The 13,612-nt window shown below is 36.7% G+C and overlaps 1 protein-coding gene across 2 annotated transcripts in view; it reads left to right on the top strand.

The window, feature by feature from the left end:
- Window positions 1-10,954, top strand: part of LOC127422221 (ephrin type-A receptor 4-like) — a 58,590-nt gene extending 47,636 nt beyond the window's left edge. Inside the window, exons 9-19 of one of the 2 annotated variants that reach the window (XR_007894142.1) lie at window positions 127-179; window positions 263-376; window positions 467-652; window positions 4,008-4,069; window positions 5,117-5,326; window positions 5,520-5,669; window positions 5,879-6,072; window positions 7,251-7,412; window positions 7,508-7,708; window positions 9,731-9,827; window positions 10,361-10,954. Coding sequence is in view for 1 of the 2 variants with exons in the window: in XM_051665565.1 (XP_051521525.1) it covers window positions 127-179; window positions 263-376; window positions 467-652; window positions 4,008-4,069; window positions 5,117-5,326; window positions 5,520-5,669; window positions 5,879-6,072; window positions 7,251-7,412; window positions 7,508-7,619 (1,243 nt within the window). In the remaining variant the exon portion in view is untranslated. Of the gene's footprint in view, window positions 1-126; window positions 180-262; window positions 377-466; window positions 653-4,007; window positions 4,070-5,116; window positions 5,327-5,519; window positions 5,670-5,878; window positions 6,073-7,250; window positions 7,413-7,507; window positions 8,940-9,730; window positions 9,828-10,360 lie in introns of those variants that run through there. The other variant, XM_051665565.1, reaches the window with a different exon arrangement.
- The last annotated feature ends 2,658 nt before the right edge of the window (window positions 10,955-13,612 follow it).

The following is a 13,612-nucleotide window of genomic DNA, read 5'->3' as shown; positions in this document are numbered from 1 at the left end:
TTTTACTAGAAATAGACAAAATTGTTGATTATGAAAATAATTTTTTGCACTGCAGTTTTTTTCCCCTCCATATTATAGACAAATAAAAGAATAATACTGAAAAATCGTGAAATATTTTCATCTCAGTAGGGGCAAATACAGCAAAACTAAACAGGCCGAGGAGAAACACCTGCAGCCAGGTAAGCATGACTTCACTGCTGCACTGCTGGTACAAACGGGCGAAAGATTTCTCTTGTGAAACCTTCTGTTAATGTGCTGTTAGGTGTGAGGATATATGTGGACCCCTTCACCTACGAAGACCCAAACCAGGCCATCAGGGAGTTTGCTAAAGAGATCAGTACCTCCTGTATCAAGATCGAAAAAGTGATCGGCATTGGTGCGTAAACAACCCTTCTAACTGCGATTACACCCTACTTGTCGTTTAGTGTAAAAATATACGTGTAATAGTCACTATCTGTGTCTGTAGGTGAGTTTGGAGAGGTTTGCAGCGGTCGTCTGAAGCTTCCTGGAAAGCGAGAGATCTGTGTGGCCATCAAGACATTGAAGGCGGGGTTTACCGAACAGCACAGGCTGGACTTCCTGAGCGAGGCCAGTGTTATTGGCCAGTTTGACCATCCCAATATCATTCATCTAGAAGGTGTGGTAACCAAATGTAAGTCAAAGTTGATGGCAAAGGCTATTTTTTTCTCTCTCTTCTGCAATATATTTCATTCTGGATGTACTGTATGATGTACCTTCAAAATCAGATGTTAAGATGTTACGAATGCTGTGTTTACTCTTACAAAAATCGAGAGTTCATGGCAAAATTGCCGCAAATTCACCACTGATAATTTTCATATGCAAATGAGCTTTGATCATTGTTGCCAAAGGTTTGCTGCAGGTTCACCACTACTGGCGAAGAGCTGCAAACTTCTGGCAAACATTTGCGGTGAATCACAAGCTCATTTGAATGTGAAAATAACGAGCGGCGAATTTACTGCAAGTTTGTGGCTAGTTTCGATTTTTTTGTAAGGGTAGGGCTGTGCGGATACAAATATATATTTAATGATACCTTTTCTCATGAAATTGTATCAATACTTTAGATACCCTGTATCAATATTTTTATTCACGTTTTTGTGTATTCATATCATGTGCAACATTTGAGTATTTAAGAAGCAGGTCGTCTAAATAAGCGTGTTTAAAGCTGCTTTTGAGACGTGACAGCAATTGAAACCGAACCTGCATGATTCACTCTTTCTCTTGTGGACACGGTGGGTCTCTCTCATGCCTATAGTGCAGTTTCAAGATATATTGAATTGTGATGTGTATCACGATATGTATTGTATCATTAGGGTAGTTGATGATGCCCAGCATTAGCTGCAATCCATTCAACTCGGAAACGTCCTGTTCAGAAGATTGTGATAGAACGCCACTTGAATTTGAACATCGTGCACGGCAAGATACGGGTGTATGATGTCACAGGAGATACTATGCAGTGTTAATGATAAAAAATGAAACATTTAAGCAAATGAAATGTACAAACAAGTCAAAGTTCCTGCATTACGTGAAAATAGAAGGCTTTTTAGTAAACGTCGCCCTTGGTAGTGCCCGATTTTATTTATTTTTTGATGGCTCTTAAAAGTTTCAATGGACTTACATTTTTCCCTGACTTGTGGTGTCATCTACCAATCAGCATTGTCAGGATGTCACTTTTGTCATTTTTAATTTTTTTTTTGTGGTCACATTGCATTTTTGGTTTTTTTGATTGGCTCAAAGAATCAGGCCAGAATGGAGTGCCTGACCAGCCGAGTAATTGCCATTGAGATTAATGGGAATTCAAACGGATAGCTTTACAGACCTCCTAGTAAAATAACATAAATGATCCTCTCTGTTGATAATCAAACATCTGCAAAACAAATGATAGCACTGCCAATTTGTTTCCCTATATGTCATCTTCCGTGCGTCGGACAACAGAACACAGCATAGTAGGACAAGTAGGAATATCCTACATCTAACTTTAAATGGAACGAAGTGTAAAGAAACAGACTGGTGATACAACATTTATTTTTCTTTTTGATATGCTAATGTGAGTGCATGTTTATATATGCATGTTCAGTTTAAATGAATGTTTGCTCGCTAAATGTGCCTTGACAAAGACTCCAAAGTTGCTCTCTGATACACACACACACACACACACACACACACACACACACACACACACACACACACACACACACACACACACACACTCTTGTGGTCTCCAGATGGAGTGGGTCGCTGTGGTGGGCTAATGTAAGCTAAAAAGCACAGCAGACGCAGAGTCATTAATCACAACGTCATTCCTAAATGTGTTTGGGGGTTAGAGTGTCACATTATATCTCTAACCTACAGCCACACAACACCACTGATCTGCGTGTGTGTGTGTGTGTGTGTGTGTGTGTGTGTGTGTGTGTGAGAGAGAGAGAGAGAGAGAGAGAGAGAGAGAGAGAGAGAGAGACAGAAAGTGCTTCTTTTTCATTTTTGCTTTCCATCTTTTTTTTTCTGTTTACTTATTTTTTAAATGTATTTAAATTTTTTAGCAGTAAACTGATGCTAGTTTATCCCTAAACGAATGCATTCATGAATTAATAAACACCTTTACGATATTTAAATTCACTAATACAGATCTTCTTCAGATTTTTTTTTTTTTTTTTTTTTTTTTTTTTACACTGATGTCACTTAGGCCACACAGATTATTAGATTGTTGATCCAATCAATGCCCGATGGATAAAATCAAGTCCCGTCCTACGATTTGTCTCATTGAAGTTTCACTCAGAAATGTGTCGCATTACAGGATGAAAAAGGGTTTGTGAACACTGATTTAAAATCACTTTTTATATTAATATATATATACAGTTAGATGTAAAATATTATTATTTATTTTGTATTTTTTTACAGTTTAAAATAGAGTTAATTTATCACACTCAGTGGCATCATAAACATTGTGGATTTACAATTCCTTAATAAATTAAAATAAAATGAATTGGTAAGAGAATTGGATGTTTCTAACAGGTGGCTGTCAGCCAGCACTCAGAAAATGAGCAGCGCTGTCATTGTTTAATTTCATTTTAGCTCATAAATGTCCCCATGAAACTATAAAGCCGTCTTAATTCTCCTGCTTTGTGTTACTGCAGAGCTAATGGAGTTGAATGCTTCATTTACATAATGTAAATGAGTATGAACTGAATCTAAATATGTAAATAAGGCGGTGTGGGATAGCTGGGCCTCTCAGTGTTTCTCATCAACAATTCAACAGCATTACTTCACAATATTTCACAACTAGCTATACTCAGTTTATGCATTTTACACAAATTTCCCTGATTCTTTTTCATTGGTGTATTTTTTAAGAATTTTCAAATTGTGAAGGCTGTATTGTTGGTAAGTTTTGGTGAAGATTACAGATGATATTCCTTGTTGTGCAGAGTTCATTGTCAAATGTACGCATACATGACTATGCGCATATACACGCAAAACTAGACGCAGTCAGTGAACACTTCATTAGCATTCTAATAGGATGGGCGTAAAGGGGCGGGACTGGGAAGCACTGACAGTGAGGGGGAGGGGTCAGAGGTCACCTGCTCTTCAGGCCCTCTGGAGGAGCTGTCAGTCAAATTCGCCTCAAGGTCATCTGAAAGGCCAGAACAACAAAGATGGCCGACAATGTGTCTCGTAGAGCTCTATTTACCACACTTCCTCTATAAGACAGGACTATTGGCTAACTGTCAATCAGTCAGCCTGGGTCTGCGAGTGTGTTGATTCACTTTGAATAACAGATATTCATGGTCTGTGTCTGGTGTTTACATCTGGTTGTTTAATATTGAGTGACAGAGTTTCATACGCTCAGCACATCTTTGGCATTCAAATACAATCAAGTGGGAACGTTTTAGTGCTTGCTAATGCATTTTTGTATTTTTCTTTTAAAGCAGTGGAATTTATCATAAATTATGATGTTTAATTGGTTCATTCATTATTGCTCTCTCTGACTGCAGGTAAACCAGTTATGATTATCACTGAGTACATGGAGAATGGCTCACTGGACATGTTTCTTAGAGTAAGTGTGTGTTTGTTTGTGTGTGTGTGTGTGTGTATGTGTCTGTTTACCTGTTTAAATCTGTGTAATACTTTTCAAACTTGACTAGGCGTGGCATGATAAAGCATCAAGCTTCTTCCTCATGCAAATTGCTCAAACAAGCCGTTTTATCGGTCTGTCTAGTTCATGAGTATATTCAAAAATAATTCAAAATAGTCCAGATGGGTCCCCTTTGGAGTTATGTTTGGAATAGTTAGCCACACAAGGCCAGCTCTATTGACCTGCGCGCCAGTGGGCATGTTGTGGGATGTGTAAATGAGCAATGTTTCATGAAGTCAAGAACAGACAGATTTCAAAACGAGACGTTTCAGCAGGGTGCCAATTATAAATGCTCTTTTTAGACTGGGGAGGAAGTTTTGAGTTCTGAAATTTACAGCATGTTTTTATAGTACAGTTACTGTACCTCTTATGTCTAAATATCAAGGAAAATTTGATTCTCCATTTCATGACCCCTTTAAAGCAATAGTTTTATATTTTTCCATTTTTAATTCCATTATGTTATTTGCAGTGCTTCATAGGATTGTAGTTAATTTCTTCATGAAAGACATTAAGTACGCAGTCTTGTATCTTTGTCTTTTTGTCCTGTTTTCAAATACGTTTTTGCTTCAGATTCAGAGTTTGTAATGTTGTGATTCACCTCAGAGCTTGTTTGGTTTGGTTCATTTAGAACTCTTTTATGAAGGATTTTATGAAATCTCTGTGGGGAAAAATGAATGGGGAAAACACTTCCAGAACCAAGTTGACTGTGAAAGTGGGCGGGGCTTTTGCGTTCTATTAGACACCAAATTAGCTGTGATTTGGGAGCGTCTTTTTGCTTTCACTGTGACATAAAATGGTTTAAATGACTAAAATGCTGACAACTTTTGCATGGTGCCTGATAAAAAACATTGACACTGAAACTGCTTTTTAAATGACTTATAAGAACAATCACGACTTATTACATAACTTGCCATTTTGTTTTTGGCAAGATGTCACTATTCAGGTTTGACGTTTTCCTTCCTCTTTCAGAAGAATGACGGACGTTTTACTGTAATTCAGCTGGTGGGCATACTAAGAGGTATTGCATCTGGTATGAAATATCTTTCCGACATGAGTTATGTTCATCGGGACCTTGCAGCAAGGAACATTCTAGTAAACAGTAACCTGGTGTGCAAAGTGTCAGACTTTGGGATGTCCAGAGTGCTTGAAGATGAACCAGAAGGTGCATACACTACCAGGGTAAGAGTGTGTAATTTTACAGTTATTTATTTACATTTATTATCATCATTCATGCTGCCTCAATGCCTACTTAAGTTTTATTTATTTTTAAAGAAATAAAAAATCATGACAAGTTAACAAGGACCCTGACCCGAAGTGGAACTTATTGATTATTCATTATTCATTGGCAATAACATGAACTTGTCAATCACAGGGAGGGAAGATTCCCATTCGCTGGACGGCTCCAGAAGCCATCGCATACAGAAAGTTCACCTCAGCAAGTGATGTGTGGAGTTACGGCATCGTCATGTGGGAAGTGATGTCATATGGTGAACGTCCATATTGGGACATGAGTAACCAGGATGTAAGTGGCACCATACTACAAATCTGATTCCTAAAATTAATTAGATTTGCTTCAGCTCTGTTATTCCCATAGTATGGTTTTCAACAGTGCAACCAAAATAATAATACTCATTTTAGCATATTATTATGTACCATGCCAACTTAAACAAACTAGTTAAATGCAACAGTTTAGCAAGATCAGCCACTTATTTCCTCTCCTCTGTTTCCTAGGTGATAAAGGCAATAGAGGAAGGATACCGGTTGCCGCCGCCCATGGAGTGCCCGCTGGCTTTACATCAGCTCATGCTGGAGTGCTGGATGAGGGAGCGTGCAGACAGACCCAAATTCAGCCAGATAGTCAACATGCTGGACAAACTCATACGCAATCCTGCATCACTCAAGAGGACAGCGGGAGACACCTGCAGGTTGCACACTTATAGTGCACACTACAGAGACAAATATAGCCTTGTATATCCTTGTAGGGACTTGCTATTTAAAAAAAATAATCTTAATATAAAATACTTGTACAGTAATTGCTGTAGACTTACGCTAAAATATTTGGTTTGTGGATACACATTCAGACATTATTAAGTTCCTTCAAAAATCTTTATTAGCTTTAATAAAATTGTTCCGTTCTTCTGGGGACATTTTCAGAAATGTGGTCTCTACAAGGATAGCAAAATCTGCACATATAGACACTCAAGTTGCACTTAAAGGTGTATGAATGGCATTGCATTAGATAATGAATACAGTTTCAAACCAAGTGACAATAAAGATAGCACAAGAACGCTTTTCAAGCAAAACATTTGACAAAAAGAGTTTTGCTATAGTAGTTTTTAAAAGATAAAACAGTAGATGATAATGTTTAAACTGAAGACATGTTTGGACACATTCTAGTTGTCCAACGTTGGTGGAACTAGTAGAGTTTAGCACTAAAAACAATTGAAGTTCTCGCCTGCCTCTGTGAACAAGCTTCTCTTATAGCGCTCATGAACCCACAAGGTTTTGTGTCAAGATCTTTGCTGAAAAATGACTTAAATTCCAGGTTGTTTCTCACCAAATCCTGTAGCATGGCTTTAGTAGACTTGGAATATGACGTACAAGTCACATTTATGATACCTTTGGTTTCTTTTCTATGCTTTAAGGTTATACTTTTTTTTTAAAAGAAGGGCCAAAGTATTCATTTAAACATCTCCTTTTGTGTTCCACATAACAAAGAAAGTTAAACGTGTTTGTAACAATATGAGGGTGGGTAACACTATTCCTTTAATGTGATCTACCTGTGGTTACTCTGCTTACCTGTGTAAACTTGAGGGGTACATCCACTAAAAATCATCCTACTGCGAAAGCAGTTGATTAAAAGTCATTGAGCAAAAAAAAAGCTCTAACATCATTTGTTTGCAGATGCCACTTGGTTTGATATTATGTTATCTAATGCAATGACATACATAATTCTTAAGCATGACTTAAGTGCACAAATACTTTTTGGGCCCACTGCACGAGCACATACAAATCCCTACATAAAAACACAAGAAAATTCTGATGCAAATTAATTTTCTCTGAGATGGTGTAAAATAAATTCATTTGATGTTTTTGCCCACAGGCCCCACCCCTCCACACTTCACCACGCCCCCTCTGAAGGCTCCGCAACATCGTTGGGTTCTGTGGACGAATGGCTGAAAATCATTGGACTAGAGCAATACACAGACAACTTCATCACAGCAGGACACTGTAATTTAGATAGTGTTATACACATGAGCCAAGAGTAAGTAGCCTCACACATTTACACTCAATGAAACATCTCAATGAGCCTTAAGATGACTTTATCTGATCCTTAACGTAAATGCTTCTTTTTTTCAGGGATCTAGCCAAAATGGGAATTTCATGCAGTGCACATCAGAGAAAGATCCTTACCAATGTCCACGATTTATTGTCTGGAATGCAAAGACAAGACAAAAAGGTTCCTGTCTGATCCAGGAAAAACAATGTGTCATGATGTTTAACATGAATTACAAGAGGGACGGAATATTTCACATCACTCTTGCACTTTAATGGAGAATGGTATGAAGATCAGAGAATGAATGAGTAAAACTGCACTTTTTCTCGACCTCTTTGTGATTGGGATTTTTTTAACTGATCTTTTGTTAATTAAAATGACTTTGATCTCTTTGGACTCTTTGGATGAGACGTCTGAAGATGTTTCTGAGTCTTTAGTTTCAAGTTTTGAGGCAGTAAAGGTATATTTTTGTCAGGAGAAAGAGTTTGGGAATTGTCCTCCTTGTGTATGCGGAAAGAACAGTTTAAATTTTAAGTGGAAACAGACTACGGCGTTTTTCTCCTCAGGTTCTTTTCAGGATGGGCACCCGTCATTGACAGGAAGAAATTGTTCCCTGTGGATCAGATCTGAACGTTATATTCAAACGAATCTTTTTGCCTCAGGAGAGTTTGAGCCTTTTCAAATGAAACTAATAGACCCTTTGGATTGTGTGTTTATTTTATGAAGCCCAGATGGAGCAGAGGCATTGCACGATGGAAAAATGTATTGATTTATTTGTTAAAAAAAATCTGAGGAAAGACAAGATGAAAGATTAGATTTAAGTCTTAAGTTACTCATGTTCAGTGTATCCAATTTTTGCATTTTTAAAGTAGCAAAATAAATGACTTAATCAGATGTCTTTCTTCCTTTCTTTCTTTCTTTCTTTCTTTCTTCCTTCATTGTCCCTATCCTGTTTGCTTCCCTTCTTTCCATTTCATTGACTTCCATTTTGTCTTCCGTCAAGATAAATGGATGTCACTTTTGAGGTCTCTCATACTATTTTTTAATTGACTCAACAACCAGAGATTACACAAGAATTGAACCAGACTGTATGTTTATTTGTTTACTATGTGTCAGTCATTTCATAAAACATAAGACTGAATTAAGTGAATCATAGCAAGAATTTTTATAGTTACAAATCTATTTTTTGACATTTATTTCAGTACCCTGTACATAATCTAGAATTCTGTGTGTACATACAATGATTTCAATGTTTTTCTTTATGATGTACACAATACCAGCAGCCATTGCTTTGTACAGCTTTTGAGTTCCTGATATTTTCTTCCTTTACATTTGAATGTATTTAATTGAACATAATACTAATTTTGACAATAACACATTGTAAGACAGCAGCACATTTCAGAACAGTCCTATAACAGGTTGAGGAATCATTTAATTTCACAATTTCTGCTTTTGCTCTTTTAGGTGCACTTAACTTATGACCTTTATTTATGACCTTTTGTATCTAGTTCATAAAATAAAATGTAAAATAAATAGTTTGTATTTGTCATTCTGTACATTAGTAAAGAAAACACAGATTTATCCAGAATAAAAATGCATATCCATTATCTAGCATTAACATAGAGTACTATTTATTTTCCTAACATAAATTAAAATATCTGTCAGTGTTTTATTGTAGAGTTATCTTAAACCAGTGTATCTTAAACTATGGGTCCATAAATGTTAGTTCGTGCTGTGTTTTAATGAGTAATTATGCCCTTTAAAGAACTGAAATTGCAAATGTGCTCTTTAGTCTGCTCTTCCACGCAGTTTGCTTAGTGATATCAATCCGCCACAGTCATTATGCATGCTCAGCTGAAAAAAGGTCCTGGTCATGTGGCGAACTGTCACTGTTTGTCATTCATTTTATATAAAATTGTAAAAAGAGAGAGGAGTGCCCAGAATATATTATATGCCCAAATTCAAAATAATGAGTGGCTAAGCTATTAATAACTAAATAAGATGACATCTTCTCGCACAGCACACGCAGCTTGAGAAAAGCCGCAGAATTTCTGCCAAAAGAAGAAGAAAAGCAGTTCTTTAACAGTTGAAACTTAAGTTAGTAAGATAATTATTTGATGGTGAATATAAACAGAAAAAAGAGTGCTGTCAAGCATATAAATTAGGCTAACTGGTATAGCAAATACAGCATATTGGCTTGTTTGGTAAGTGTGGGTCCCAAGTAAACACAGAATTTATTACTTGGGCCCTGGGCTGAGAACATTTAAGCCCCTGTCTTAAATGTTTTTTTTGTTTGTTTTTTTTAGCATTGTTTCCTCTCTTTGATGACTCGTCCTGTATCACAAAGAGCAGTTTAATATCTGACTCTTCCAGATGATTCTCCAGCAGATTGAGCTCTGTCAGGTGAGAGGGGTTTGATTTGAGAGCTTTAGCCAGTGCTGCTAAACCTTCCTTTGTGACACTACAGTTAGACAACCTGAAGAGAGCAGAGTATATTTTTTTCAGTGCATTTGCAAGCATTGGAAAGTTTAACAAATAATGGTATTCGTTAGTTCTGTTAGAACTGTTTATTGTTTTTGTGTTCGATGATTATGACTATGTATAAATCTGATTTAAATGGTCTCAGATGTGATGCACTGAGTAATACTGAGGTAAGATGTTTACCTGAGCTTCTCTAGTTTACAGTGAGGATTCTTCAGTATTGTACAGAGCAGTTTCACTCCTGAATCTTGCAGATCATTAATGCTCAGATCCATTTCAGTCAGACTGGAGGTCTTTGAGCTGAGAGCTGAGGCAACAGAAGCACAGCTTTTCTCTGTCATTTCACATTTGTCCATCCTGAGAGAGAAAGTCATTATAATATAAACTGTGTTTAAAAAAAAATAAAATGTATTCACTGATTACTATACATTTACCTCAGTGTTTTCTATCTACAGTTTAGATGATCAAGAGCTTCAGAGAGCAGCTTCACTCCTGGATCTCCAGGTCTGTTGTTGCCCAGATTCAGCTCTTTCAGATGAGAGAGGTTTGACCTCAGAGCTGAAGTCAGAGATTCAAAGCCCTCTGTTTTGATTTTGCAACATGAAACCCTGTTGAAAGAAAGTATCATGTTTTCACTGTCTTTGTTCTTTTAAATGTTTTATGCATTTTATATATTCTTTTGTCCCTGCACTTTGTGTTCTACCTCGTAACTTGATAGTTACCTCTTTAAAAATAATGGTTTGATTTTCATCATGCTGTATTTCAGGGAGTGACCAATTTTTTTAACACATGGTTCATACAGAGGTAAGTTTCTTTTACAGTTTTTATCAGTATTTCATGATGCTTACATTTATATCAGTCTTGTCAAACTCAATAGTTAAACTGATATGTGGGGAAATTATAGTGGTAATTATAGTTTCCCACAAGAATATTGCCTGTATAAGCACTAGCTTTGTTGTGCTAAACAGTAAGGCATGTCCAGCCAGGTAGGATATTTAACTGCGGGAATCTTAGTCACTTCAGGAGAAGCGATCTATCAATAGGAGTCTGCAGTAGTGTGTAAGTGTGTGTTTATTACAATGTTTTCACTTTGTTTTAGAGTAGTATTCATTGCTAGGCTAGAGCTGTTTGTTTACTGTGTTGTGTACTGTGTGTTGAACTCGCATCGCTTAAGTGTGTTTTTAACAGTGTTTCACTTGTTTTAGAGTATTATTCATCATTAGGTTTAGTGTTGTTTGTTTACGGTGTACTGAAGTCACATTTGTTCCCGGGTTTGTCATCTCGCGCAACCCTTGGTTTTGGTAGCCATGTGCACTAGCTTTGTTGTGCTTTATAAGCCATTTTTGCACTGATCAGCCCTGGATCAGGTAACCCAAAATCGTTTAGGCACGGATAAACTAAAAGGTTGCATGTCTGAAAACATGTGCAAACTTGTTCAGACTCTGATTACTGATTAACTAAGTATTCCTCCTTCTGTGGCTCATTAAAGACACATTCAGAGGGGATGAGATCAGCTGCTGCTGGTCTGGAGGTGATCCAGATGAGAGCAGAGGGAAGCAAATTCCCCTTCATGAGGTTTGTCAGCAGCACGTCCACTGAGGTCTCTTTGGTTGCATCCCGTATAGTCTCAATTGCTGTGAAAATTTAAAGGAAGATGGCACTGGTCAAAACCGTCAAAGATGAAACGGCTTTCAATCAAGGCTAAACTTGTTTCATCCAAAAAGAAGGTTAGTAGAAGATCAACTAAACTGCACTTTTTTGTCAAACATAAGACTGAGCTCTCTGAAAGGTAGTGGACATATGAGGTGGACGTCTTGATTTGTTTTACCTTCAACCCAGTCCAGAATGAACTTCTGCATAAAGACTGTTTTTCCAATGCCAGCGACAGCACAGTTCTGATGGGTTTGTCCTGTCCAGGTAAAGGTTTAAAGACGTCATTGCATTTGATTTGGAGTTTCCGGTCTTACTGCTATTAGTGTTTTCTCTATCTGTTTCACTTCACGTTCATTACTGATCTCTTCATTTCCACCCTACATGATTTACAGTAGAGCTCTGTGTAGATCTCATTGAGTAATGTTGGGTTTCCCTGCTTTGCCAATCCATCAAAAAGGTACTGATGCCTCACTTTTATGTACGATTTTCTCTGGTGAAGGTCGGCATCAGGTGTTTATGATTCATGTTTGTTAAAAAGACTGTTATGAGAACAAGTAATATTCACAATTTCTGAAAACGTCAGATCTCAAAATGTGTTTAACTCACTGATATTCAATGAATCCTCCACTGGTGTCTGGAAAACTGCCAGTCTTAGTATCTTGGTACGGTTTTCTCTGTGAATCCTATGTAGACAAACAACTTGTCAATACCAAAATAATAGTTTGTTTTGAGCATGAAACATTCAATGACTTGTAAAGCAAATATTGAAACCTAATATGAATAAAACCTAAGTTTTATGAGTTTAATTTAGTTAAAAATTACATAATTCAGTTTCATTGAAATGAATGTATAATTGAAATGTATAAATCTAAAAAAAAATTTTTTTAAAAAATCAACAACTACAAAAAACAATAGGCTGAAATATATGTTTTTGAGTGTACTTGCGTAAATGTATGACCGATAAATGTAAATGTTAACGTTTGTATCTCCTCCCAAATTGGAAACTTCTCTAAGTTTCCTAGTTGTAAATACTGTATGTCTTGAGGGGGCATTCATGTGCAACTTCCAAGTAGGAAACTAATATTTATTATAATTCGATAGCACATGAAGGCAGTATTAACATGTGTCTCCCGTGAGCATTTATGTTCAGATTTTGAGCGGTCTCTTATTTCATAACTGCAAATATCACTCACTACGTCAGTTTATAACTCCACGAAAGATAAGATTTTAAGTGTGTAACAACTTGAATTTTGTGCTGTTAATGAAACAAAGGTATTGTATGGCTTTGGAAGACTTGGAATGTAAGTGTGTATGGACTAATTTTATAGTACTTTTTTGTCTTTTTTTGAGTTTGATAGCCAGTGTTGCCACTTTCATTGTATGGCAAAAAGAGCAGCTTTAACATTCTGCTAGATTAGTCTTTTTGTTCCATGGAAGAAATAAATCATGTGATTCGGAATGTGGTGAGTAGATGGTGTTACAATTTCCATTTGGGGTGAACTATAACTATAATAATTTACTCTCAGGCTTTCCTGAATGTGTTTCTCGTGATGCTTTGTGTGCAGGCTCACTAAATTAGATCACTTACATGCAGTACTGTATATTGTGGTCTATGAACATCAAAAGTATCAAACTTGTAATAGACTTTCTTATAGGACCTTTGCTCGATATCTGAAGTTGGTTGCTTTGTTTTGCTTGTTACTCAAAATTTATATTGTCACTTTGGCCTGAAATCTGCTAAATAAATTCATTAATTGTAGATGGACAATGCATGGACAAAACACTGGGGCCAGATGAGTCTGATATCTCCTGCTGAAAACTGTGACAATAAAACCCATTTGCTCATTTATTGTGAAATACAATTTGTTTCAAATATTTAGTAATTTCACTAAACTACAGTATAATTATTGACTGAGCAGAAATGATGATCAAATAACTTTGATTTTCCAGATTTGTTCCATCTCTCAAGTGAATTTGCATTTGCACTGAATGGTCACTCTTCATGGATAAAACAGTGGGGGCAGATGAGTCCGATCTCTCTCGCTGAAAAGAAA

The sequence above is a fragment of the Myxocyprinus asiaticus genome, chromosome 31 (genome assembly GCF_019703515.2).
Source record: "Myxocyprinus asiaticus isolate MX2 ecotype Aquarium Trade chromosome 31, UBuf_Myxa_2, whole genome shotgun sequence".
In the NCBI taxonomy this organism is placed as follows: domain Eukaryota; kingdom Metazoa; phylum Chordata; class Actinopteri; order Cypriniformes; family Catostomidae; genus Myxocyprinus; species Myxocyprinus asiaticus.
Note: the sequence above shows the minus strand (reverse complement) of the source record. Positions and strands in the feature narration are given on the sequence as shown.